This window comes from Dasypus novemcinctus, chromosome 4 (assembly GCF_030445035.2).
Source record: "Dasypus novemcinctus isolate mDasNov1 chromosome 4, mDasNov1.1.hap2, whole genome shotgun sequence".
Taxonomy (NCBI): Eukaryota; Metazoa; Chordata; class Mammalia; order Cingulata; family Dasypodidae; genus Dasypus; species Dasypus novemcinctus.
The window spans coordinates 36,335,050-36,359,330 of record NC_080676.1 but is presented as its reverse complement, the minus strand read 5'-3'; the positions used below and the strand labels follow the sequence as shown (position 1 = coordinate 36,359,330).

Below are 24,281 nucleotides of genomic sequence, written 5' to 3'. Positions count from 1 at the left end.
TAACTTTTCTTAGTATCTCAGGCTCCGTTTACCAAACTAGCTTACATGATTAACTCACGTTTCCTATTTCTTATGTTGAATTGTGTTTATTTGCTGGTGTGCAATGGCAGAACATAAAATTCAGTATCATCTATGTGTCCATATCTGTTACAAGTGAATATGTAAACATTTATAACATTAAGCTTAGAGAAATAAATACTAAGAGCAAAACTTCACCCTAAGTCATTTCCAACTTAATTCTGATCCTTTGAACCTTTCAAAAGTGGCTAGTTACTAATACAAATGCCCTCTTGGAACTCTTAAGTTTTCAGAACTCCTGTGAACTCTGCTATAATAACATCAAGCCCTAGGAACATGTAGTTATATATCTATGCAAACTCTCAGAGGCATATGACCACCTCAGCCAATATTTTATGTTTCAAAGTATAAAAACCAATCTTTTCTTAGAACTTAAGAGGACAGAAAACTAAGTACACAATTGACTGTAACTTAGGAAATTTAATATATAACATTGAAACAAGTAGACCTTAAATTCAGATATTTTTTTAGGCAATAGATTATCTGCATCCTCAGTTATGTAGATAGAAATATTATCTGTAAAGGTGCCAATGCCCATCCATATACAACACATATATATCTGTAACTGTGCAGTAAGTCTGCATATAGATCACATAAGCGTGTTATACACACATATACACAACATACATTCACATGTCATTTTACGCCATATAAAATGCACATACAAATGATATTAATTATCAGTGCTTTCACAGCTACACAACGTTATTCCTGGCATACACGTGAAAATCTTTCATATTTTACTTGTGTGTTTATGTCCACACCGACATATAAAAAATATTTTAATATGTAGTCCATCGTAGCAAAAATATGTATATTTTTGCCATTGTCTTTTTAACGTCATATCTGATAAAACTACATGGTATATGGTTCAGGTTTTCTTTCTTTTTAAAAATTCTCTAGCAAAAAAATATAAAAGGAAAACATTTTGGTGCCATTAGCTTGTGTTTCTTTAGACCGTGACTTGGGTCATATTTTTTATCAATAAACAATGTTCTGTAAAGCTTTTATTATATCATTTGACAAAAATGAAAGATTGTGACCCTGAACCCCATGATCCTGGTGAAAATGAAATGGTTGTATACACATAGGCACAATCCAGGACACACAGAACGTTTGGTACACAAAGGATGATCAGACGTAACCCTGCACAATTCCATTCAGTAGTTTCTCTTGCACATACCAGCTCAGCTGTCCGCGATCCACGCTGCTTTTAAATACTACAAAGCATTTTACGCTCCAAGTACTGCCGGTTTAAGTTCTTCTTTTTGCGCTCAGAAATGGAAAACTTGGACAGTGAGCGATGCCCTGTTGCAGCTGCCTGCCCAGTCCGTTAGCGACCCGCCTGGGAGCCGCGCCGGGTTAGCCCTGCCGGTCCAATCTCTTTCTCCCCAGCTGCTGGCAACTAGCCGGACGCTGGGCGGAGAGAAAGGGCGCCAGGGCGCCACCTGGAGGCACCTCGAGACAGCTGCAGTACACTTGAAAACTGGGAGGAAAATTGTCCGCGAATTCTTCGTTAAATAAGCATACTGTTTTTATTTACACGTACAAAGACAGAAAAAAAAAAAGGGCAATAAAGCCTCCTTATGTTGCCTATGAATGTTCTTCTCCTTTCATACTTCAAAATAAAGTTAAAAAGATGATCTCATGTATATGTGCAAAGAACAAGAAATGGCAAATTAAATTTCTGCTTCTTTGCGACTCATCTGTAAGGAAAATAATTAGCAGCGGCTACTAGCAGAAGTTTCCAAGATTTTGATATTTAACTCAAAGGTAGCTTTTCAAAAGAGGAACATATACCTCTGAAATAGCAAAATGCAAGAGTTAAACATGGTCAGCTACTCCTAAAAATTACAAACTTTACCTCTGAAAATGCATAATGTGTACCTTATCAATGCATTATACTGACTTGAGGGTGTTAAGGATAAAAAGCCGTTTCAGTTACCCATTCGTGTGAGAAGGTGTTCATCTGACTTTAAATTTTCAACAAAAGCTCCCTCAATAAATTTTCCTCAAAATATCTCCTTAAGCTTCTTTCTCTTAAAGGATAATCTGTATACCTGAATGAGATATGAGTTTAGTTAATTGAATAGACCATTTTAAGCCTTATCGACTGTGATGTACATAGAAATATGATTATTGGATGTTTCTATATTCCCCACAGATCAGAAGGATCTTGCCTTGTTATTCCCCCTCTATCTCTTGTTCCTACATCCACCTTGCATCAAGATTTGGATTTCACTTTTCCTTTAAAATGAAAATACCACTTTGAAACTATTGAATCAGGAGCCCATCTAAAGTGTTTTTGTATTTTTCCAAACAAATACGGACCCAAGATTGATGATATACTCTGTGGGACCTCTTTGAGCAATACAAAATTTAATTGCTTTAATATCAAATAAACATTTGAAAATTTCTGGCAGGATAGAGCACAAAAGAATTTGTTTCATCAATAGTTCACCTCAATTTTTTTCTTCCATGTATATGATAAAGGAACATATTGGCTTTTTAAACATATGCCATTGGGAGAGGATGTGGCTCAAGTTCTTCCCACAAGGGAGACCCCTGGTTTGGTTCCTGGTGCCTCCTTAAAACTGAAACAAACTGTAAGCAAACAAATGAAAAAACCAACTCAGGGGAGCCTATGTGGCTCAGTGGTGGAGAACCAATTTCCCATATACAGGTCCAGGTTAATCGCTAATACCTCAAAAAAAAAAAACAAGAAGCCGGGAAAGGACTTGGCCCAGTGGTTAGGGCGTCTGTCTACCACATGGGAGGTCCGCGGTTCAAACCCCGGGCCTCCTTGACCCGTGTGCAGCTGGCCCATGCGCAGTGCTGATGCGCGCAAGGAGTGCCGAGCCATGCAGGGGTGCCCCCGGTGTAGGGGAGCCCCACGCAAGGAGTGCACCCCTAAGGAGAGCTGCCCCATGTGAAATAAAGTGCAGCCTGCCCAGGAATGGTGCCGCCCACACTTCCTGTGCCGCTGATGATAACAGAAGCGGACAGAGAAACAAAACGCAGAGAACAGACAACCGGGGGAGGGGGGAGTTAATAAATAAATAAATCTTTAAAAAAAAATGCCATTAAACATATTTGAAAGAAAAGTAAAATTTCCCTTTTAAATAGAGAGAGTATGTACCAAATATTCAAACTATAATTTTAGTGACTTTGTAAGAGTTTTCCAAATTTATGTGCTGGTTGAATTACGAACAATGTTTGCTTTTCTTATCTGTTTTGTTCATCTCTATGCCCTCAGCACCTAGCATTGTGGAAAGCAAAAATATATGTTAAATGATTGATTCCTAGATTGTATAACTTATATGCTGCACTATTGTTAGTATTGTATATAATTTCTTATAAAGACAAGATACTTAAACATAGGGTTTAAGATTGCAAGAATAATAAATAGGTTTTGGAGCCATATAAATAATAAACTAGGAAACACTAACAAATACAGTCATATCCAAATTTTATCCAAGCTCAGCCACCCAAAATGATATGTAAAAATTCAAAAGTACCAAACAGACAGATTTGTAGGGACACATTTTCACAACAAGTGTTTTTTTTTACTTTGGAAAATCATTATTTAATTAAAATTTCTCTAGAATTTCAAGAATTATTCTACTGAAAAAAAAACAGGTTAAATTAAATATTCACATACATAAACAGAAAAGATATGAAAGAATAAAGAGGGGAGTAAATGCATGAATCTCATTCACAAAGATATTGCATCTATAATCATTAAGTCCAGAAGCCAGAGAGGACAGGAGATGATACTACATGCAGAAAAGGTGATTGTGTGACAAGGAAAAAAAGGAAGGTATTATGGTTATGTGTCATCCTTGAAAGAAGGTTTAAAGATAACCTTAAAACACTGAGACCAGGGAAAATATAGAGAAAGAATAAATCCTCAATGAAGGGATACTAAGGAAGTAGAGTAAATTGTTATTAGTTTCACAATTTAGCACATGAAACTCAAAGAAAGGCAAAATGTCCAAATCAAAGTTATGCCATTAAGTTTAAAGAACTAAAATAGCATGGACATTCTAAATATCTGTCTCTTGCAATGAACTCTGTTGAAAAATCTGTGTTTTCTATTACGGTGTGATAAATTACCACACATTTAGTGACTTAAAACAAAGCACATCTATTATCTCACAATTTCTGTAAGTCAGTTTCCAGATGTGGCTTAGCTGTATCCTCTGCTTATGTTCTTGCAAGACTGCAATCAAGGTGATAACTGGGCAACATTCTTATGTGGAGACAAGTGGATATGAATCTTCTTTTAAGCTGCTTTAGATGATCGGCAGAAATCATTTTCTTGGGTCTGCAGTACCCATGGCACCTTGCTTCTTCAAGGCCAGCTAGAGAACATGTCTTCACTTCAGGGAGAGAACCAGTTCCTCTTTTAAGAACTTTCACCTGAAAAAGTCAGATCTATCCCTTTTGATTAACTCAAAAAACAACTGATTGCACCTACAATTAATTGCATCTGAAAAATCCTTTCATTTTTGCCATACACTATTGGTTAGAAGAAAGTCACAGGTTCTGCCCACACTAAAAGAGTGGGGTTTATGCAACTGTGTATGTCCTTGGATGTTAGCTTAGGATGCATCTGCTACAATATCTGTGTGAAGACTCATGATATTTCTTGCTTCCCACTCATGAGCAAGGAGTTGAATTCAGGTGGAACAGTCTGGGGGAGTGAAAGCACAGGGACATTTTGGTGCCCTTAAAATCAAGACAAAGACATGGATTTAAAATAGGTATCATCAAAGTCTTGTAGATGCATTACATCTGTGGCAAATGTAACAAAGAAAGACTGGAGAAGTCATTTAATCAGGAAGCCTTGAAACAATGAATCAATGAAAATGGATCAATGAATTGAGGAGAGATGTCAGACTCATGAGCAGCACATGGGACGAAGAAGAGCATTGGTGCAGATGTGGCAGCAATGACTCATTATACTAGACATGTTTGTTTGCCCTGGCTGCCTGCCCACAGCCCCTTATGCTTAAACAGCCATGCTCTACTGGCACAATCTTATGGGACCAGGAGTATACACCTGACCAGAAGAAATTCATCCATAAAGTGGCCAGAACCTATGGCTTGTGTGGCCTTGCTGGAAAAAGAAAATCTGCCCAATTAGATTTTCAGAAATTTGAACTAACGTAAGATAGAATTTGCCAGTGATTGCAGACTGCTACAGCTGAAAGGCTATGTAGCACTTATGAGGGGTGTGCTTGGCAGAAAGAAGAAGTGATGCAGGACTCAAAAGGAAGTAGCCATTAGAGACGAAATTCATTAATCTAATCCCTCCAGTATATTTCTATGGCGTTCCTATTGCATAGCAGACACTGTTCTAGGTGGTGGGGATATTGCAATGAATAAAACAAAGCCCTCATTCATACAAAATATTTTTTTAGCAAGAGATAGACAGTTAATATGAGAAAGCATATAAATTATATACCCTTTAGGTAGTGATAACTGTGGGAAGAAAAATAAAGCACATTATGAAGCTCACGAGAAATGGGGAAAGTTGCTATTTGGGACCCCATGGTCAGGAAAATCAATATGATCCTTTGTTCTTTGAACAGAAACCTGAATGGAGTGAAGGTGCCAGGAACACTAATATTTGTGGAAAGGGTGTTGTGTGCAGAGTACACAGTAGGTGCAAAGGCCCGAGGTAGATATGGGCTTGATGAGTAGAAGAAATTGCAAGGTGAGAAATACGGTTAGAATTGCAGAAGCAAATGATAGGCTATGAGGGCAGGTATGGAGTGAGCAGCAAGACCATACAGGGCTTATAAGCCTGTGCAAGGACATTGGTTTTTACCTAGAAGGATAAAGGGACAGGAAACCACCAGAGGGCTGCTAGCAGATGACAAAAGACAGACAGTTTGAAGAATTATTCTTGTTCAATTAGAGAACAACAGAAAGATAGGTGATGAGGAAGGTGGCAGGGAGACCATGTGCACCCTGAGAAGACAAAGTGCCAACTAATTCCCAGTTATATTTCCCATGAGTTCTGGCTGTACTTAAGTTTCAGTCCTTGCATCTCCTTAAGATAATATTTTAAGTCCTTAGGGAAAAAGTCCCCCTCTTCTTATATTGTCTTACTTGGCTCACAGTTACTTGTAAAATGTAAAACTAAGACGTCCTTATGATAGAAAGACACCAATTGAGTCAGGTAGCAATGGTACATCCTGGTTGGCTCATCCCTTCAGTCTGAGTTACTTGTGGATAACAGGTCTCTGCATGAATTAACACTTCCCAAAGAACATTAAAAATATTCAAGATTTGGATACTTTGGATTCTTTTGTATCTTGGCATAAGAGCTATAAAGTAGCAGAATTTTTTAAAAGTCCCACTTTTGAGTAAATGATAGAAAGTATACATGAGAAATTAATGTCTTTCTATTAAGTTGTTGAAAAGGGTTATTTTACCATAGTGTTGGCTTAAGCCAATAGAAAAGGGCAGTTCCTAAAAATTATTTTATTTGTAACATGAGTGTTTCAAGAGTTTCTAACTCAATGAACATTATTATCCAATATCAATAAAAGGATATTTAAGGACATATCCTTCAATTTTAATATTTTAAAGATAGCTATTTTGTTTGTTTTACTCTGAAATCTTTGAAACTAAGCATGTTTCCTCATTATAGAAACAAAATAATTCAAAAGTTTTATAAGCAATCCATTCATATTCAGTTTTATATGCTCTTAACACACACAAACAGTGGCATAAGCACATATGTATCATGTGTATATAAGTAGATGTATTTTGGCTATTTTTCAGGCCATTTTATATGAAATATAACAAAATAAACCATAAAGTGTTTAAAGATGGAGGGGGGAATTGACAAACACTCTGTCACTGTCTAAATCACATGAGACATTTACCAACATCTTCAAACAAAAATACCAGCTAAAACAAGAAGAAAATTCTTTAAAAATTAGTTTTAGGTCAGATTATCACTTGGAAATATTAATTTTTCAACACTAAAATCCATGCTAAATATGTGCAAGAATTCTTTATCTGTTATTCATATTTTTGTGATGCTTTCTAGAAGGTATTTTCTGGTATTTTTTATCTTGGTAAATTTATAGCATTACAGGCTCCAAATTATTTGATAATTTTGCTTTCAGTGAATAATGTCTTAGTCATGCCGTACATATCCATTAATTTTTTTCTTCCACTTAATACTATTTAAAACATTTGCCAAATAACACTTTAAAAAGTATTTTCACCCTCACCAAATTTTTTAAGAAACCCTACCAACTGAGGAAATAAAAATTGTATCATTCATCTGTAAAAGAAGCATATTTTACTCTGATATCATGGGGAAAATGGTAACCATCTGGGATCATATTACCTTTAGATGCCAAAATGAGAAGATAATACCTATTTTAAAACTCAAAAAGCATCATTACAGATATGGGAATCACTCAGTATTAATTGTTGAGCAACAAAGAAATGTGAAGGGTGAATTAGATAGAAAATAGAAGCTAAAAGAAATTATACGCAACTCAGCAGTGATATTGAGGAGGCAGGCAAATTCAAGGAAACTTTAGTTTCTTTGGATTTAAGTCACTTTCTAAATTGCTCATGTTCAGGATTTCATACCATGCTTGTTTTATGCTTAAAATGCAAGGCTATACATAAGATTTTCATAGCCTGTGAATTTCAGCATATGATCGTATTAAAGCCTTCTATTCCTTCCCATCTTTGGAAGGGAAAGAAGTTTTCATCAGTCTTTATATTAAAATAAATTCTCATTTAAAAATTTTCATTTCTTTTTTTTTTTTTTTTAATTTTTTTATTTTTTATTGACTTTGTAATAATATTACATTAAAAATATATATGTGAGGTCCCATTCAACCCCGCCCCCCCACCCCCCCTCTCCCCCCCCCCCCCAACAACACTCGTTCCCATCATCATGACACATCCATTGGATTTGGTAAGTACATCTTTGGGCACCTCTGCACCTCATATACATTGGTTCACATCATGGCCCATTCTCTCCTCTATTCCATCATGTAGGCCCTGTGAGGATTTACAATGTCCGGTGATTACCTCTGAAGCACCATCCAGGGCAGCTCCATGTCCCGAAGACGCCTCCACCTCTCATCTCTTCCTGCCTTTCCCCATACCCTTTGTCCATTATGTCCACTTTTCCCAATCCAATGCCACCTCTTCTATGTGGACACTGGATTGGTTGTGTCCATTGCACCTTTATGTCAAGAGGAGGCTCAGATTCCACCTGGATGCTGGATGCAATCCTCCCATTTTCAGTTGTAATCACTCTAGGCTCCATGGTGTGGTGGTTGTCCTTCTTCACCTCCATCTTAGCTGAGTGTGGTAAGTCCAATAAATCAGATTGTAGGTGCTGGAGTCTGTTGAGGCTCAGGATCTGGCTATCACATTGTCAGTCCAGAGATTCAAATCCCCTAAATATATCTTAAACCCCAACATTAACTGCACCTCCAGCACATTAGCATGAATGTCTTATGAAGGGAGATCCCATCTGAGTCCAGATTCATCACACATAAACACCAAAAAATTTTCATTTCTTATTCATGTTCTCAAATAGCTTTCAAAAATTACAAGTCCAGTGGATATTTGATTTGACTAAGAAGCATCCACCAGTATTGTTTATGCTCATTGAAATACTAATACTCTTCATCTATGAGGCAGTTGTTGGCTTTAGGTTAACAGCTTAGAGGAAACACATATTTGACCTTCAAATGTGCTCCCAAAGTAATTTCCATGAAAATTAGTTGAATTATTTTGGATATTCCTGAAATAGCTTTCAAGTACTAAGTTGACTTTTAACCTCTTGTCCCTTTTTAAGTTACCACACATTCTATTTTTTCACAACTTCAGTTACCTTATGAGTTTAAATGACTCCTTCACTAGCCATAAATCATCTCTTGAACAATTGTTCTGCATTTCTACCTGCCAGGTGAGTTTCTCTGCATGAAAGTATATCTCACTCGATAGGTATGAAGTTCATTATCTAAGATTTTTCAATAAGTCTCAAAGGAGTAGATCTTACAAATTAATGAACTAAGCCCACATCATGGACAGCATTAGAGCATAGCCTGGATAATAACTTGGCAGGGGATAGTGGAGTAGAAATTTGTGTATCAGATAATTGGTCAGACTAGATGATCATTCAAGCCCCTCTTTTTTTTTTTTTTTCCAGGTACTGAAAGCCCTAGATTGAACCTAGGACCTCACAAGTAGGAAGATGGCACTCAACCACTGAGCCACATCTGCTTCCCTGAGTTGTTTTTTTTTTTTATTTGTTTTGCCTATCGTTTATTTTTATTTTTCAGGAGGCACTGGAAACCAAACCCAAGACCTTCCACATGAGAGGCAAGTGCCTGACCACTTGAGCCAATCCGCTCCTTCAAATCCCTCTTGATTCTGATTCTATAAAGTTATTTCCATCATGTCATGTTAAACAAATAAACTTCTTTTAAATGAAAACTTACGTGATTTACCTCTTTCCACTAAATATAACATCTCTTCTTTATTTCTAGGTGTATGTTTTAGTCAGCCAAAGGGGTACTGAGGCAAAGTACCAGAAATTGGTTGGTTTTTATAAAGGATATTTATTTGGGGTAGGAGCTTACAGATACCAGGCCATAAAGCATAAGTTACTTCCCTCGCCAAAGTCTATTTGGAGCAAGATGGCTGCTGACATCTACGAGAGTTCAGGCTTCCTGGGTTCCTATGTTCCTGTGGCTTGCTTTTCTTTGGGTTCAAGGTTCCTTTCTTCCTGAAGCTGTCTTCTCTTTCCTCCGTGTGCTTAGTTCCTGGGGCTCCAGCTTAAGTCTTCAGCATCAAACTCCAACATCAAAACTTGAACAACAGAAACCCTCAACTCTGTTCTTTGCCATGTCTTTTATCTGTGAGTTCCCACCCCTCAATGAGTGAGTCCCAACACTCTAAACATAACTCAGTCATGCTCAGGTACAGATCCAATTACAAACATAATCCAATATTTCTTTTTGGAATTCATCAATAATATCAAACTGCTACAATGTACTATTCAATTCAACAGATCAATCTACTTCTGTGCATCTGATTTATTTCCTCTTCTCTTGGCCTTTTAAGACATTTTTTTTTCTCAATTATTTTAATCTTAATTTCCACAGTTTATTAATTCCCCATATTTTGGAAAATATGTTAAATAAGTTAAATAAACAATAACTTTCTATGCTTAATCCAGTCTAGGAATAAAAATATGGAAGCTTTATTCATAGTGAATGAATTAACTCTCGGTGTCCTAAAATAGTTTGCTTAACCTTTGAGATTAAAACATTGTTTACTTCCCAAATAAAACTGAGGTTTCATTTAGTGGAGGCCTATAAAGTGCTTTAAAATGTTTTAGTGAAACAAGATATAAAAGATCAATATCTAATTGAAGATCTTATAAATTCTTCATATTTATAGCTTGTTAATTATACTGATAATGCAGCTATAATCTACAAATCTATGCTGATTTAGTAAATTGTTCAACATACTTTTGAGAAGAAAAAACCAAAGTTATCAAATTTGATTTGGAACTTTTTCTTCATAATATAAATGCTTCTAAAATGTTTTTCCTATGGAGGTATAAAAAGAGCTGTATAAATAAATACTCCTGTAAGTGTATAAACTTTAGTCTGAATTGTTCAAGCCTCTGAATTCTTTCAATAAATACTGACAAGCCCAAAAAGAACAATACTAAGTTTACCATATGTTTATTTTTGTTTTAATTTTTGCAAGCAAAATTTCCATTTATAAAATTGTATATGCAAATAACTGTATTTTCAATTGTTTCAATAGTGATATACCAAAAGTTGGTGAAATGAAAATGAAGTTAGTTTTTTGATGACTAACTTTGTCTTGGCCTGAAAATTATTTGCAATGGAGAAAGAAAGAAAAAAAGAGGTAAGCTTCATGAATGTTTGTTCAAAACAGGCGAATAAAATATTTAGATGACCTAGGTAATTCTGTAAATTATTGCAGTTCTCCAGTTCTACTTAAATTTCAAAATCTTTCAGATTTATTTATTTATTTATTTAAACCATTAGAATGAGTAAAATATGTGCCACACAAGAAAACATATGCCTATTTTATTCCTCTTAATACCTGTGACCCTCTCCAGGAAATGACAGAATAGTTATAAGAGAACAATGTGAGATATTATGATGCCTTTGTAACTTAAAAATATGTGCCAATCAGCAATATACTATAGGCATATTTACTTTTTGTTAAACTGAAAATTACTTTCTATATAAATTGTTTCTATTTTTCCCTTTTCACATTATGCATCATCAATAAAAAACAGATTTCTTATGTCAGAGTTCTTCCTTTTCCCTATGTAAATCAGATTTGATTAAAATAAAACTATAGCTATGTAAATACCTAATGCAGAAAGCACTAAAAATATTACAACATAGACTCACTTGTAGGCAACCAATGATATAACTACATATGTAGCTCTGTGAAAGTCTGTCACAGTCACTTGTTCCACAGAATTTCTATCTGGCCTGAAATACATGTGTTGAAAACATCCATTTTTACAACTGACAGCCCATCCTAGCCATTCAATGTTCTGTAACTTCCCAGAACCATCAGGCCACACCCACATCTGCTCAGAGAAAATCTGAGCTTTCTCAACAACAAATAACTTTGAAAACCAAATCAAATTGAAATAATTCTAAAAGGTTAAAGAGATTCATTTATTGTTAGGAATCATGTTGCCTGATTTCTTTCTGGGTTAGTCTAATATCTTCCAACTCCAGTGCTTGGGGGCATCTGTGTGATTTCACAGTTGCCCACATAGAGTATGGTGTGCCCTGGAGTGATTTGCCTTAAATTGGGCAACCACCTGAAAAGGCCAGAAAAATCTCTGACTCATCAGCCTACTGCAGTTTGGTTTCTCCTAAATCAGTTTAATTTATTATAGGTATGGACCCCTTTGGCAACCTTTCCTGTGGAAGTCTCTTTAAAATCCAACTTGGAGACCTAGTAAATAAAAAACACGTGACGGATGTACTCTCCACATCCATGTCTAAGTAAAATTCACATCAAATAATTTATTATCATGGAAAATACAGAAAGAATTTTGTAATTCATCAGTAGATCTGAAAGGCTATATTAAAATAAAACGACATATCATGGTGTTCTTATCACTTTCTAGGTCACTGTAGATACTTTATTGATTTAAATAACCTTAAAGAACACTGAGTATTTTGAGAAACCAATAGAAATATTTTAAATATGTTGCCAAAGACCATTTAAACTCACACTTTAAGCATGGTCAACACAGTTGCTTTACTGAATTGATTGAATAAGCGTAGAAAATTCAAAAAATTCCACAGGCCCCTGGTTCTATGATCCATTCCATCCTCTCCTCTCTTGAAATAAAAGTAACATGGGCACTATAGTTATGATATTATATGCATATATTTGTAGACTAACAACAATATAAATTTTAGTATGTAGAAAAATCCACTAAATAACGGCTAAAACCATATCTCCAGGTCTGTCTCTCAAAGATTACCACATATAGATTAAGATAGAGTACTGTGTCTTCGCTAGAGGTAGAGTTCCTTCGAAAGCTTTTAAAAATAGGGTAGAGGTCATTTTACCTCTACGATTAGAATAGCCACATAGTTTCACTTGTCTTTGACAATTTATGGGATAATTCACTTTAGGAAGGAATGGCAAGAGATGATTCCCCAGACTTCTGCTTTCTATTCAGTTTGGGAGTTGGTGGAAAACTGCCCTATCTCCAACATCCTAGCCGGTGAGAAGGATCTATTAAAAAGACCTGCGTTGGTTTACACTGCAGATTGAATGGAGCATTAAGCAACTGCACTAGTGTGACTGCAGTGGGGGCAATGGTTGCCTCCAGGGAGTATATATTTTTGTAATACTTTCACTAAAGTGCAATATTTGTTCAAATATCCTTTTCTAATTTGTTACAAGATGGTATGCAGCAACTCTCCAGCAAATGCCCCATACACTTTCAGTCACCTTCCAGTTTTATTTTTCTCCCTTTTTGCAAGTGTACATAGATGAGGAAATATGTGTTTTGTCAAACTGTCACCTATGTATCATGAAGGTGGGGGACTGCTGAAAATCACTTGGAAACTGCTCCTTTGGAGGCGTGTAGTGATACCGCCCACCAATACAGATCAGATGTTCTTAATTTGATTTCCCCCACCCCACCCCACTCCACCCCAAAGGCCTGGATTGTAATTTTCCAAACAGACATCTCTCATTTACAAATAAAAGTTAAAATCAATGCACAGATAGAAAACACTGACTTCCCATCACTGAATTTTACACGGTTTCTCTTTGTACAGCCGCCAGATTGTGACCGATAAAGACGAGAGAGACAGAGAGACAGAGAGACAGAGAGAGAGAGAGAGAGAGAGAGAGAGAGAGAGAGAGAGAGAGAGAGAGAGAGAGAGAGAGAGAGAGAGAGAGAGAGAGAGAGAGAGAGGGAGAGGGAGAGGGAGAGAGAGAGAATCACTTGCTTCCTAAGCAGGGATTTGCCTGCGATGTGCGGCGAGAGGACTGCGGCGGCTGATTTACACAGTTGGCGCGGAGGAGGGGCCGAGGGGCGGGGGTGACACGCCGGTGGAGGCTCCGGCGATGGGCTGATCTGGGGGCTCCCGAGCGCCGCTCCCTCGGTGACCGATTTGGGGGCGGCTGATGGATTTTCATTCGGGTTCCTGCCCGGCGTTTCTGATACTGCCACCCAATACCCGACCTGGCGCTCCCAGTTTAGGAGCAGACGTTGGTAAGTAACGTGTAATCCGATTTCAGTTATTTCCTAGGCCATTAAAGTGGCACTTTTTAAGCAGGTCAATCTTAAAAGATGCCGCCGCCACCGCGAGCGTCTCCTTGGCCTGATACGTTCCGCGGTCCCCTCCCCCGCCCCCCACTCCCGCTGGAGAGCTGAGGGTGCTTGAACCGGGGCGGGGGGGCTGTCAGGGGCTCACTCTGCCAACAAGATCGTTTCAACCTTCGTGCTTTGCCTGAGATCTCCCCCAATCCAAGTCGGATTTGGTGTGTACAGCCATACTGTTGTATTTGTATCCCCTCTCCTTTTCTCTCTCCTTCCTCCCCCCGCCTTTGCCGTCTGGCCAATGCTGGGATCTGGGATCTAGTCTCCCCCTTCCTGCCTCTTTCCCGCCCCTCCCCAACCTCGTCTTCTCTCATCTACACACCATCCCCCCCCATTCCTACCCACCCAGAGGGACAAAACAAAGATACCCGGGGAAGGCAAGGACTCATCCCATCTCCTCAGAGAGGAGGCCTCGGGCAGGGATTGCGCTGAGAGTGACAACCTTTCAGGAAGAGAGAGAGCGAGAAACCCAGAGACCGAGCCCGGGCTCTCGGGGACCGGGAGGCTCGCCACTGAATCAGAGAGCACCGAGATTTTAAATCAAAAGAGCCCAGTCCTGGGACACTCACGCCGCTTGCCTGCCATCGAGGGCAGATGGAGCTGTGGTCGTGAGCTGCTTGACACTGGCATCGCCGCGCTAGGTGCGCGCCTGACCGTCATTCGCATGCAGCGACCATTTCTCTGCAAGTCTCAAAAGGTGGAAACACTTAAAAGGATTACAAGCGTGATTTGATGGCCTTTCTGAAAGTTGGTGGCCGAAGGAGGACAAACTGCAAGGCTACGGCATGATGGATATAATTCAGCCTCCCAGAGAGTTTGCCTCTCCCGCTGGGAAGCCCCTTGGAGCAAACCTCGGAGATCGTGAGCGCTCTGCCGCGGATAGGTACTCGCCGCCATCCTTTCCTACTTTGCCTAATTGGTAGGATGTGCTTTGTAGAGCATATAGAGTTTGACCGCGATGGCTTCTGTACGCACACAGGTGCTTGGCGGTTGCATTTTCTAATTCATCAGTTAGCTTTAAGGACGACGGTGGAAGGAGGGGTGCTAGAAGCCCACATACCCTCGGACCCCTTTTGAGGGGGGAGGAAATCGTAAGTAATTCCAACAAATAGGCCAGGCTGGAGGCGCGAAGGGCCCCTCCCCCCAATGGATCGCTTCCTTGTGTTGCCAGAAATGGAAGGAAAACGGCTTGAGCGTTTAATCATTTTCCATTCTAAACAGACCTATTGTGCGTATCGCCTGGCTACAGCAGATGAGAAAAGGATCTGTAGAAGGCTCTTCAGAAAATGCATGATGCAGCATTTTAATTATTTGTTCTATGGAAGATAATTTTGCTTCCATATTGAAATATTTAATCTAAGATCTGGAGAGATTAGTGTGCTGTAAGATCGGGCAACCGGGAGGGGGAGGCAGGAAGGGGCAGCGCGGGGAGAAAGGGCCTCTTGTCCTCCCTCGGGACAAACAAATGGTGCCCGGCGCTCCCAGCAGGAGGGAAGAAACCGGGACTCCACGGCCCTTCAAGCTCTAACTTTTGGAGACCTCCCTACCTCGCAGACACACCACTCTAGGATTTAGGAAAGGAAACGGCTGAAATAGCCGTTAGGACATGGCCCAAGTCCAAAAGTTAGGGGCTTGTAATTCAACAGAGAACAGAGACTGGTTGCAGAGAGGACCATTAACTGTCACCAGGAAGCTCAGAGCAGCCGCGAGTTACCCACCTATCACCTAGGCTCAGACATGATCTCTGCAAAAGGTGGGGTTGCGGTGGGGGATCCGGGGTGGCAGCCGGAAGAGTCATAATTGCTCTGGTTCCGAGCTTAAGCGGTTGGTGTTGGTTTGCTTCTTGACTGAGAGCTAGCTGAGATAGGGTGGGTCTGGAATATGAAGGGTGTAGAATGTTAGAGAACCCTGCCCCCTGGTTACTTATTCTCTGATCGCTGTTTCCAATCTTAGATAATGTGAAACAGTTCACACATGTGCGGTCATTTTAAACGCACACTATCATGCAAATCGTCTAGGATTTTAAAGAACGTTTTGTTGAGTAAGATAGCTTATATATTTTAGGGTGGTAAGAGATAGATACAAAAGCCTTAGTTTTCTGTAAGATTTCATTTTGCAAAAAAGTGTTTTAAGGGAAAGACGTCTTCATCCGCTAACTTTAAGTTGTTGGGCAACTGAGGTTCAGTCCAGTTCTTTTGAGGCGTAAAAACCCCTCCCCTCCCCCCTTCCCCGTGAGTTAGTGACCAGATTGGTGTGTGTGTGTATGTGTGTGTGTGTGTGTGTGGGGGTGTACATCGACCACGCAATTCCTGCAAACTAGACTCCTTTGCTGCACATTTGCCATTCTCCAGTTTCCCCATAAAGCTGCATTCCCTCCAAGCAGGTAAGGACTGTGGAACTGACACTTGCACCTCTAAAAATTCCTCTTGGAGGGTTCCTGTGAGCTATGATCTTGCGGCCCCTCTTCACTGCAACATATTCCCTCAATCACCCCCGTGAGTACCTTCCACTCCCTCCCCAAAATACTATGAAGAAACATTTGGAGCAAAAAGAAAACATCCACACCCGAAATTCCGTCCCTATCCCAGCGAGGTCTTTCCCAGTGGAAAAACGTGAAAGGTACTATTGTTACCCAAGTGATCTGCATCTCCTTCCAGAGCGTGGGCTCGTCTCTCTTTTTAAAAAGCTGGAAGCAAACACATGGCTGTTGAATCCCGAGAAAATCGAAGCCTTTGAGCTGCAGCACAACAAAAAGATTCCTGGTGCAAAGGGATCGAAGCAAAATGCAGGAGAAACCCAGTCCAAGTCGCTCAGCCTGCCTGAGCTCTTATTCGGGACACCCGGCAGAAGTGGCCAGATTCAGTCCCCTTAGTAGGGAACCTGGTTTTCCCTCATCCCCTTCTTTGCAGGGAAGTGTCTGTGCCGTGGAAAGGGTAATTCCGAAGGACAGTCTCACTTTCCAAACCGACTGCATTAGAAAATCTTTGGGAACTAGAGGAGCAAACTAGCCAGGAGGTGATTTCCTTGAGAGTTAAAAAAAATAAAACAAAGAAAGAAAGAAAGAAAGAAAAAAAAAGACACTCTCTTCTTCTCTCCCTTTCCTGTCTCTACCTTCCCCACCCAAGGCTGGTCTCTTCCCTCTTCTTGTTTCATATTGTGTCATCTCGCTCCCCTCCTTTTCCCTCCCTTTAAACACTGAAGCACAGGCGAACACACGCGCGCGCACACCCTTAAGTCCCCCCCCCCCCCCCCCCCAACACACACACACACTCCAGTATAGCCTTCGTGCTCGCTCCCGACCCCATGCTAAGCGCGTTCCCCTCTTGGAGCTCATTTCCATGACGTGAAAGCCGGATCCAGGGTTACAACACATACTTAAAAAAAAAAAAAAGCGCGAGAGAAGTCCGAGATTCTGCGATTCTGCACTGTGATTGAGTCTTCCTCCTTTCCAGCCTTCCTCCCTTCCCTGCCTTCCTCCCCAACCTGCTTTCCTCCCGCTTTTCCTCCTAGTGCCCAATGCTGTGCGGCCGGTACTAGGGCGAGCAGCGGTGGCGGCGGCAGCAGAGCTGGAAGCCTGCAGCAGCCCCTTCTCCTCCCTCCTCCATTGAGTGTGCCAAACGGCAGTTCTGCATCCTAAAGAAGTCCATTGAAGGGTCCATTGCATTCCCAGCACGTCTTCAGCTTGCTGCTTTATTTTTTTCCTTAGTCTTCCTCTCTCCTCTCCCCCGCCCCCCCCCCCCCCCCGTTTTTACCCCCTTTTGCTTCAGCTTCGCCAAGAGGAAGGGGTGGGGTGGGGTGGGGGGAGAAAGAAAGCGGAAATCCTTAAACTCAATCTTTTTTTTTTCAATGTGCTAGAAAAAAAAATAAAACAACTCCTGCAAAATAGGTAAGTCAAAGACATCTGTAGCCTTTCATGCCTAAATCTCAGGGACCTTAAAAAGAAGGAAAACATTTAAAAATAGAATGGTGAAGAAGAAAGAAGAAAGTACTTAAGTAGATTTTAATATTTTATAAGGGAAGACTGTTACTGCAATGTAACCTCATCTGCCTTCCCTCCCCTCCACCCCCATCTAATTGTTTCTAAAAATTGAGTATTGCATGCCTGAGGCAGAGTTCTCTTTGCTTTCTCATGGGTTCTCCTTTTCTTACAGCTGTGGATGTTACATGCAAGTTCAATGTGAAGATTTATTCTTTTCACTTTCCTTATAAATTATATCATTGTGTTCTCAGAGAGTTGACAAAACATTTCCTTTATGTATCTACGTGCGGGGAGGAAATATATGCTAAAAGCTCTGGTTTATTTTTATTGATTAAAAACACCATTCAATCTGATTGATATTTCAGTGGCTCAGGAAGGACAATCTAATAAAACTGCATTATTATAATTTAGTTATGTTCACATTCCCATATACTGGGCAAGGAAAGAGTGAGCCATAGAGGAAGACTCTGTATGTTATAAAAACAGTGCATTGTATTTGAATTTTCTAACTGGAAAAGAATGATGTCTTTCTTTGAAATGTATTTCATGTGATAGATCATTTATCAGCAGGCAAGAGTGGAGGTTTCTACCCTCCCTTTCCTTTAATTACCCACCACTCCTCTAACCAGCCTTCTGCTCTATCAGTTTTTTTACAGGGTTCCTCAGTTGATCTTGAAAGCGCAGATACATGTTCCAAATTGAGCTCTGCAAGTGTTTTAATACAGACACTCCCAGGCTCAGCATCCTTTGGCTGTCACTATCTTTAGCTCTGACAATTGCATGGACATGTTCTTTAGAATGGCTAATCACTCCTAAAGGTGTTAAAGAACCGAATGATCCAGATATGTTGAGCTATTTATTTAATTAAAGGAGGCTTCAATTGCCTATGCTTGGATGAAAGGGGTTGGATGCGTAGTGTGTAACTAGCCACACTTATTAATCATGTTGTGATCATTGAGTAAGGAAAATCCGAAAGTTTTCCCTAGATAATAATCATCTTACATATCTCAACATCTGATATTGCACAATGGGCTCATACTTTATACTATTTAATCTTATAACTTTGGAGTATATCATGTGTTTTCATGAGTAGAAAACTATAGGTTGAAAGACATTTTTTTCCACAAAGTTCCAATTATATTTATAATGAGAACCTCTGATGCCAATGTGAGTTTTAACAAGCAAAAATGTGTAATGGACAAATTATTTCCATTATTACTGAATCGGCCTATGCCGGAAAGGCAGCACTGTATACCAGTTTCCTTTTTTTGCTGTAAGAGGCATAAGAAGACTTCTTTTGTTCATATGATATGCCGTTTACCAAGTATGGCTTGGTTCAGGAAAATGTCATCGCATCACCCAGTATTTCAGAGTCTTCTAGATTTCAAACATAGGGCCCACTTTAAACAGTGAGCATGTTGCTAGCTCATTTTGAGTGTCATTTCAACATTTGCTGAAGTTTCTGTATCACTCTTAAAAATCCCCACATGTAGGAGTTTATTAAAATAGTGCTTATGACTAAAAAGCTAAAAATCTGCATCTTTATTTCTGTTGCAGTTTTGTAATCAACCACGAATGATGGAACCTTCCATAGCAGAGATGCTTCACAGAGGAAGGATGTTGTGGATAATTCTTCTAAGCACAATTGCTCTAGGATGGACTACCCCGATTCCCCTGATAGAGGATTCAGAGGAAATAGATGAGCCCTGCTTTGATCCCTGCTACTGTGAAGTTAAAGAAAGCCTCTTTCATATACATTGTGACAGTAAAGGATTTACAAATATTAGTCAGATTACTGAGTTCTGGTCAAGACCTTTTAAACTGTATCTGCAGAGGAATTCAATGAGGAAATTGTACACCAATAGCTTTCTTCATTTGAATAACGCTGTGTCCATTAACCTTGGGAACAATGCATTACAGGACATTCAAACAGGAGCTTTCAATGGTCTCAAGATTTTAAAGAGGCTATATCTACATGAGAACAAACTAGATGTCTTCAGAAACGACACCTTCCTTGGCTTGGAAAGTCTGGAATATTTGCAGGCAGATTACAATGTCATTAAACGTATTGAGAGTGGGGCATTTAGGAATCTAAGTAAATTGAGGGTTCTGATTTTAAATGATAATCTCATCCCCATGCTTCCAACCAATTTATTTAAGGCTGTCTCTCTAACCCATTTGGACCTACGTGGAAACAGGTTAAAGGTTCTTTTTTATCGAGGAATGCTAGATCATATTGGCAGAACCCTGATGGAGCTCCAGCTGGAAGAAAATCCCTGGAACTGTACCTGTGAGATTGTACAACTGAAGAGTTGGCTTGAACGCATTCCTTACACGGCCCTGGTAGGGGACATCACCTGTGAGACCCCTTTCCACTTCCATGGAAAGGACCTGCGGGAAATCAGGAAGACGGAACTCTGTCCCTTGTTGTCTGACTCTGAGGTGGAGGCTAGTTTGGGGATCCCCCACTTTTCATCAAGCAAAGAGAATGCGTGGCCAACTAAACCTTCCTCCATGTTGTCCTCTGTCCATTTTACTGCTTCTTCTGTTGAATATAAGTCCTCAAATAAACAGCCTAAGCCCACCAAACAGCCCCGAACACCAAGGCCACCCTCCACCTCCCAAGCTTTATACCCTGGTCCAAACCAACCTCCCATTGCTCCTTACCAGACCAGACCACCCATTCCCATTATATGCCCTACTGGGTGCACCTGTAATTTGCACATCAATGACCTTGGCTTGACTGTTAACTGCAAAGAACGGGGATTTAATAACATTTCTGAACTTCTTCCAAGGCCATTGAATGCCAAGAAACTGTACCTGAGTAGCAACCTGATCCAGAAAATATATCGCTCTGATTTTTGGAATTTCTCTTCCTTGGATCTCTTGCATCTGGGGAACAATCGTATTTCTTACGTCCAGGACGGGGCCTTCATCAATCTGCCCAACTTAAAAAGCCTCTTTCTCAATGGCAACGACATCGAGAAGCTGACACCAGGCATGTTCCGAGGCCTACAGAGTTTGCACTACTTGTACTTTGAGTTCAATGTCATCCGGGAAATCCAGCCTGCGGCCTTCAGCCTGATGCCCAACTTGAAACTGCTATTCCTCAACAACAACTTGCTAAGGACTCTGCCCACGGACGCCTTTGCAGGCACATCTCTCGCTCGCCTCAACTTGCGGAAGAACTACTTCCTCTACCTGCCTGTGGCTGGCGTCCTGGAACACTTGAATGCCATTGTCCAGATAGACCTCAATGAGAATCCGTGGGACTGCACTTGTGACCTGGTACCCTTCAAACAGTGGATAGAAACCATCAGCTCCGTCAGCGTGGTGGGCGACGTGCTGTGCGGGAGCCCCGAGAACCTCACCCACCGCGATGTGCGCACCATTGAGCTGGAAGTTCTCTGCCCGGAGATGCTGCACGTGGCACCGGCCGGAGTGTCCCCGGCCCAGCCTGGAGATTCTCCCCTTGCAGGGGGGCCAACAAGTGCATCACCTTATGAGCTCTCTCCTCCAGGGGGCCCTGTGCCCCTCTCTGTGCTGATCCTCAGCTTGCTGGTCCTGTTCTTTTCCGCAGTCTTCGTCACTGCGGGCCTCTTCGCCTACGTGCTCCGCCGGCGCCGGAAGAAGTTGCCCTTTAGGAGCAAGCGGCAGGAAGGGGTGGACCTCACTGGCATCCAAATGCAGTGCCACCGACTTTTCGAGGATGGTGGAGGTGGCGGGGGTGGAAGTGGAGGCGGGGGTCGACCAACCCTTTCCTCGCCAGAGAAGGCCCCGCCCGTGGGCCACGTGTACGAGTACATCCCCCACCCGGTCACCCAGATGTGCAACAACCCCATCTACAAGCCTCGGGAGGAGGAGGAGGTGGCCGCGGCGTCCATCCAGGAGGCAGGGGCTGCCGAGCGTGGCGGCTCCGGGACACAGCCGCCGGGAATGGGCGAGGTTCTCCTAGGAGGCGAGCAGTTTGCTGAGGCACCCAAGGAGAACCACAGCAACTACCGGACCTTGCTGGAGAAAGAGAAGGAGTGGGCCCTGGCGGTGTCCAGCTCCCAGCTCAACACCATCGTGACGGTGAACCACCATCACCCTCACCCTCACCACCCTGCCGCCGGCGGGGTTTCCGGGGTGGGTGGGGGGGCGGGGGCAGACTTGGCGGGGTTCCGCCACCACGAGAAGAATGGCGGGGTGGTGCTGTTTCCTCCCGGGGGAGGCTGTGCTGGTGCAATGCTACTAGACCGAGACAGGCCGCAGCCAGCCCCCTGCACGGTGGGATTTGTGGACTGTCTGTACGGCACAGTCCCCAAATTAAAGGAACTACACGTCCACCCTCCTGGCATGCAATACCCAGACTTACAGCAGGATGCCAGGCTCAAAGAAACCCTTCTCTTCTCGACTGGAAAGGGCTTCGTAGACCACCAAACCCAAAAAAGTGATTACCTCGAGTTAAGGGCCAAACTTCAAACCAAGCCGGATTACCTCGAAGTCCTGGAGAAAACAACATATAGGTTCTAACGGAAAAAGAAAAAAAGAAATTAGTGCTTTTTATCAAAAGAAAAGGAAAATTGAAAAAAATTATATCCCTTGCCCCCCTTTACACTTGTCCCAGTAACTCGGTCCTCACACCCTTCCCTGCCCTGAACAGAACTGACACCGCATGATAACTAGAGAATACAGATGTATGCTCTCTCCCTCTCAGATGTGATTTGGAGGAAGGGCAATACTCAGATCATTAATCAATGAAGTGCCTTCGCAGACTTTTGCCAGCAAATGTTATCATTATTTTTTATACTGGAAACTTGAGACTTTGTGCCATGTATAAGGTATATCGGGGATCACTGTATTGATCCTATTTAAGTAAAATACAACGTGTCTTTTTATTTTCAGTAACCCTTTTCTTTTAAGTTGTAGTTTCGTTTGAAAGAGAGGGGGAAACAAATTAACATTTGTGGCTTTCTTTTTCCTATCATGGCACAGATTCTGTACATGTATTAACAATGCAGTTTGCTGCATGCCTGGAAACTGCAAGATGGGGAGGGAGGGGGCGGGTCTTGCTCGAATGTTCTCACTCACTCTCATGTTTCTCACACGTAATCCACATGCACACCGCAAATTCCTGCACACAATCAGGTCCCCAAACCTTCAGCCTCCTCCTTTGGGGGCAGGTACAAGACACACACACAAACACACACGCATACACACACACACCACTCCTAGCCAACCCAATCTGATTAGTTCGGGTCTGATCCATTCCTCTCCTCTCCACAGCTCCGCCTGCCCTTCATCCCCAGTGTACAGCTAACAGCGTCTCTCCTTTCCACCCTGGGGCAAGTCACATTCTAGGCTGGATCCTACTGAAGTGGAGGCCAGGCGATTTAACAGCCAGAGGCACACCTAGGGATGAGCACCCTCTTTGTGACACTTCATCCTGATGCCAAGATTTTTTGGAGAACATCTGCACTTTCTTATATATATATATATATATAATATTAAAAAAAAACATTAAAAAGCAACTGGGTATATATCACTAACAGCTTTGTAGGAAGCACTTTTAATGTTTTCTCTCTCACACAAAGATTCAAAAGAAATGTGCATATATTTATTCTGTAATTTCAGTGACTATAAATTGTAAAGGTAATGTTTAATCATTGTATAGTGATTATGCGTCTGGTATAGCTTTCCTAATAAAAAGTTTTTGAAAAACATAATACATTATATATAGAGGATACAAAACTTGAACCTTAAAAAACAGCTATGCCATGCCTTTCTTGCTCCCATCTTTAAAAATTCTTTCTTTTATTTGTTATACAGAAAGCTAGTTTATTAACAAGTTCGATGCACTGTGATGTTGACAAATCTTATAACTTCCCACTCCAGGATACTGTTGGGATTTTTAAAAAACTCTGATTTATAGTTCACTTCTTTCTCTTGGATTATGAACTTCAAACTTAATACCAACGAGAAACCATCTCCTAAGCAGGAAGCAGTTTGGAGAAAACAAAGTAATTAGATTGCTAAGAAGTACAGGATTAATTAGAAGCAGGTAAACAAGGATCCATGCATTTTAAGATTGTAAACGCCTTCAAGGAAAAGGAAGTTGAAAATCTTTTTAAAAAAGTACACTAAAATTACAAACACCCACCCACTTACACCACCAGATCAAAATAAAAACCAAATGCCCTTGGACCAATTTGATTAGCAGAATCCTAGTATCTGTAAAAGTTTGCACTATTATATTGGCTACTGTTTCTTGCAACTGGCCTCTTTCATGCCTGAAGTAAGATAGAGGACTTAGTACTGAATCAG

General features: G+C 41.0%; 1 protein-coding gene across 5 annotated transcripts; it reads left to right on the top strand.

The window, feature by feature from the left end:
- The first annotated feature begins 13,368 nt into the window (after positions 1–13,368).
- On the top strand, positions 13,369–22,510 carry SLITRK3 (SLIT and NTRK like family member 3). Of its 5 annotated transcripts, none has more exons than XM_058295223.2 (2): positions 13,369–13,888; positions 19,533–22,510. In XM_058295223.2, exon 2 carries the CDS (start codon positions 19,551–19,553, stop codon positions 22,488–22,490), a length of 2,940 nt encoding a protein of 979 aa, XP_058151206.1. In that variant the 5' UTR covers positions 13,369–13,888; positions 19,533–19,550; the 3' UTR covers positions 22,491–22,510. The 5 variants fall into 5 exon arrangements, with proteins under 5 accessions (XP_058151206.1, XP_058151205.1, XP_058151209.1 ...); XM_058295222.2 differs by lacking the exon at positions 13,369–13,888 and adding an exon at positions 14,287–14,879; XM_058295226.2 differs by lacking the exon at positions 13,369–13,888 and adding an exon at positions 14,330–14,915.
- Positions 22,511–24,281: the final 1,771 nt, after the last annotated feature.

Bases quoted from the DNA above. Each gene is read 5' to 3' on its own strand.
- SLITRK3 (XM_058295223.2), top strand. From the start codon at position 19,551: ATGATGGAACCTTCCATAGCAGAGATGCTTCACAGAGGAAGGATGTTG.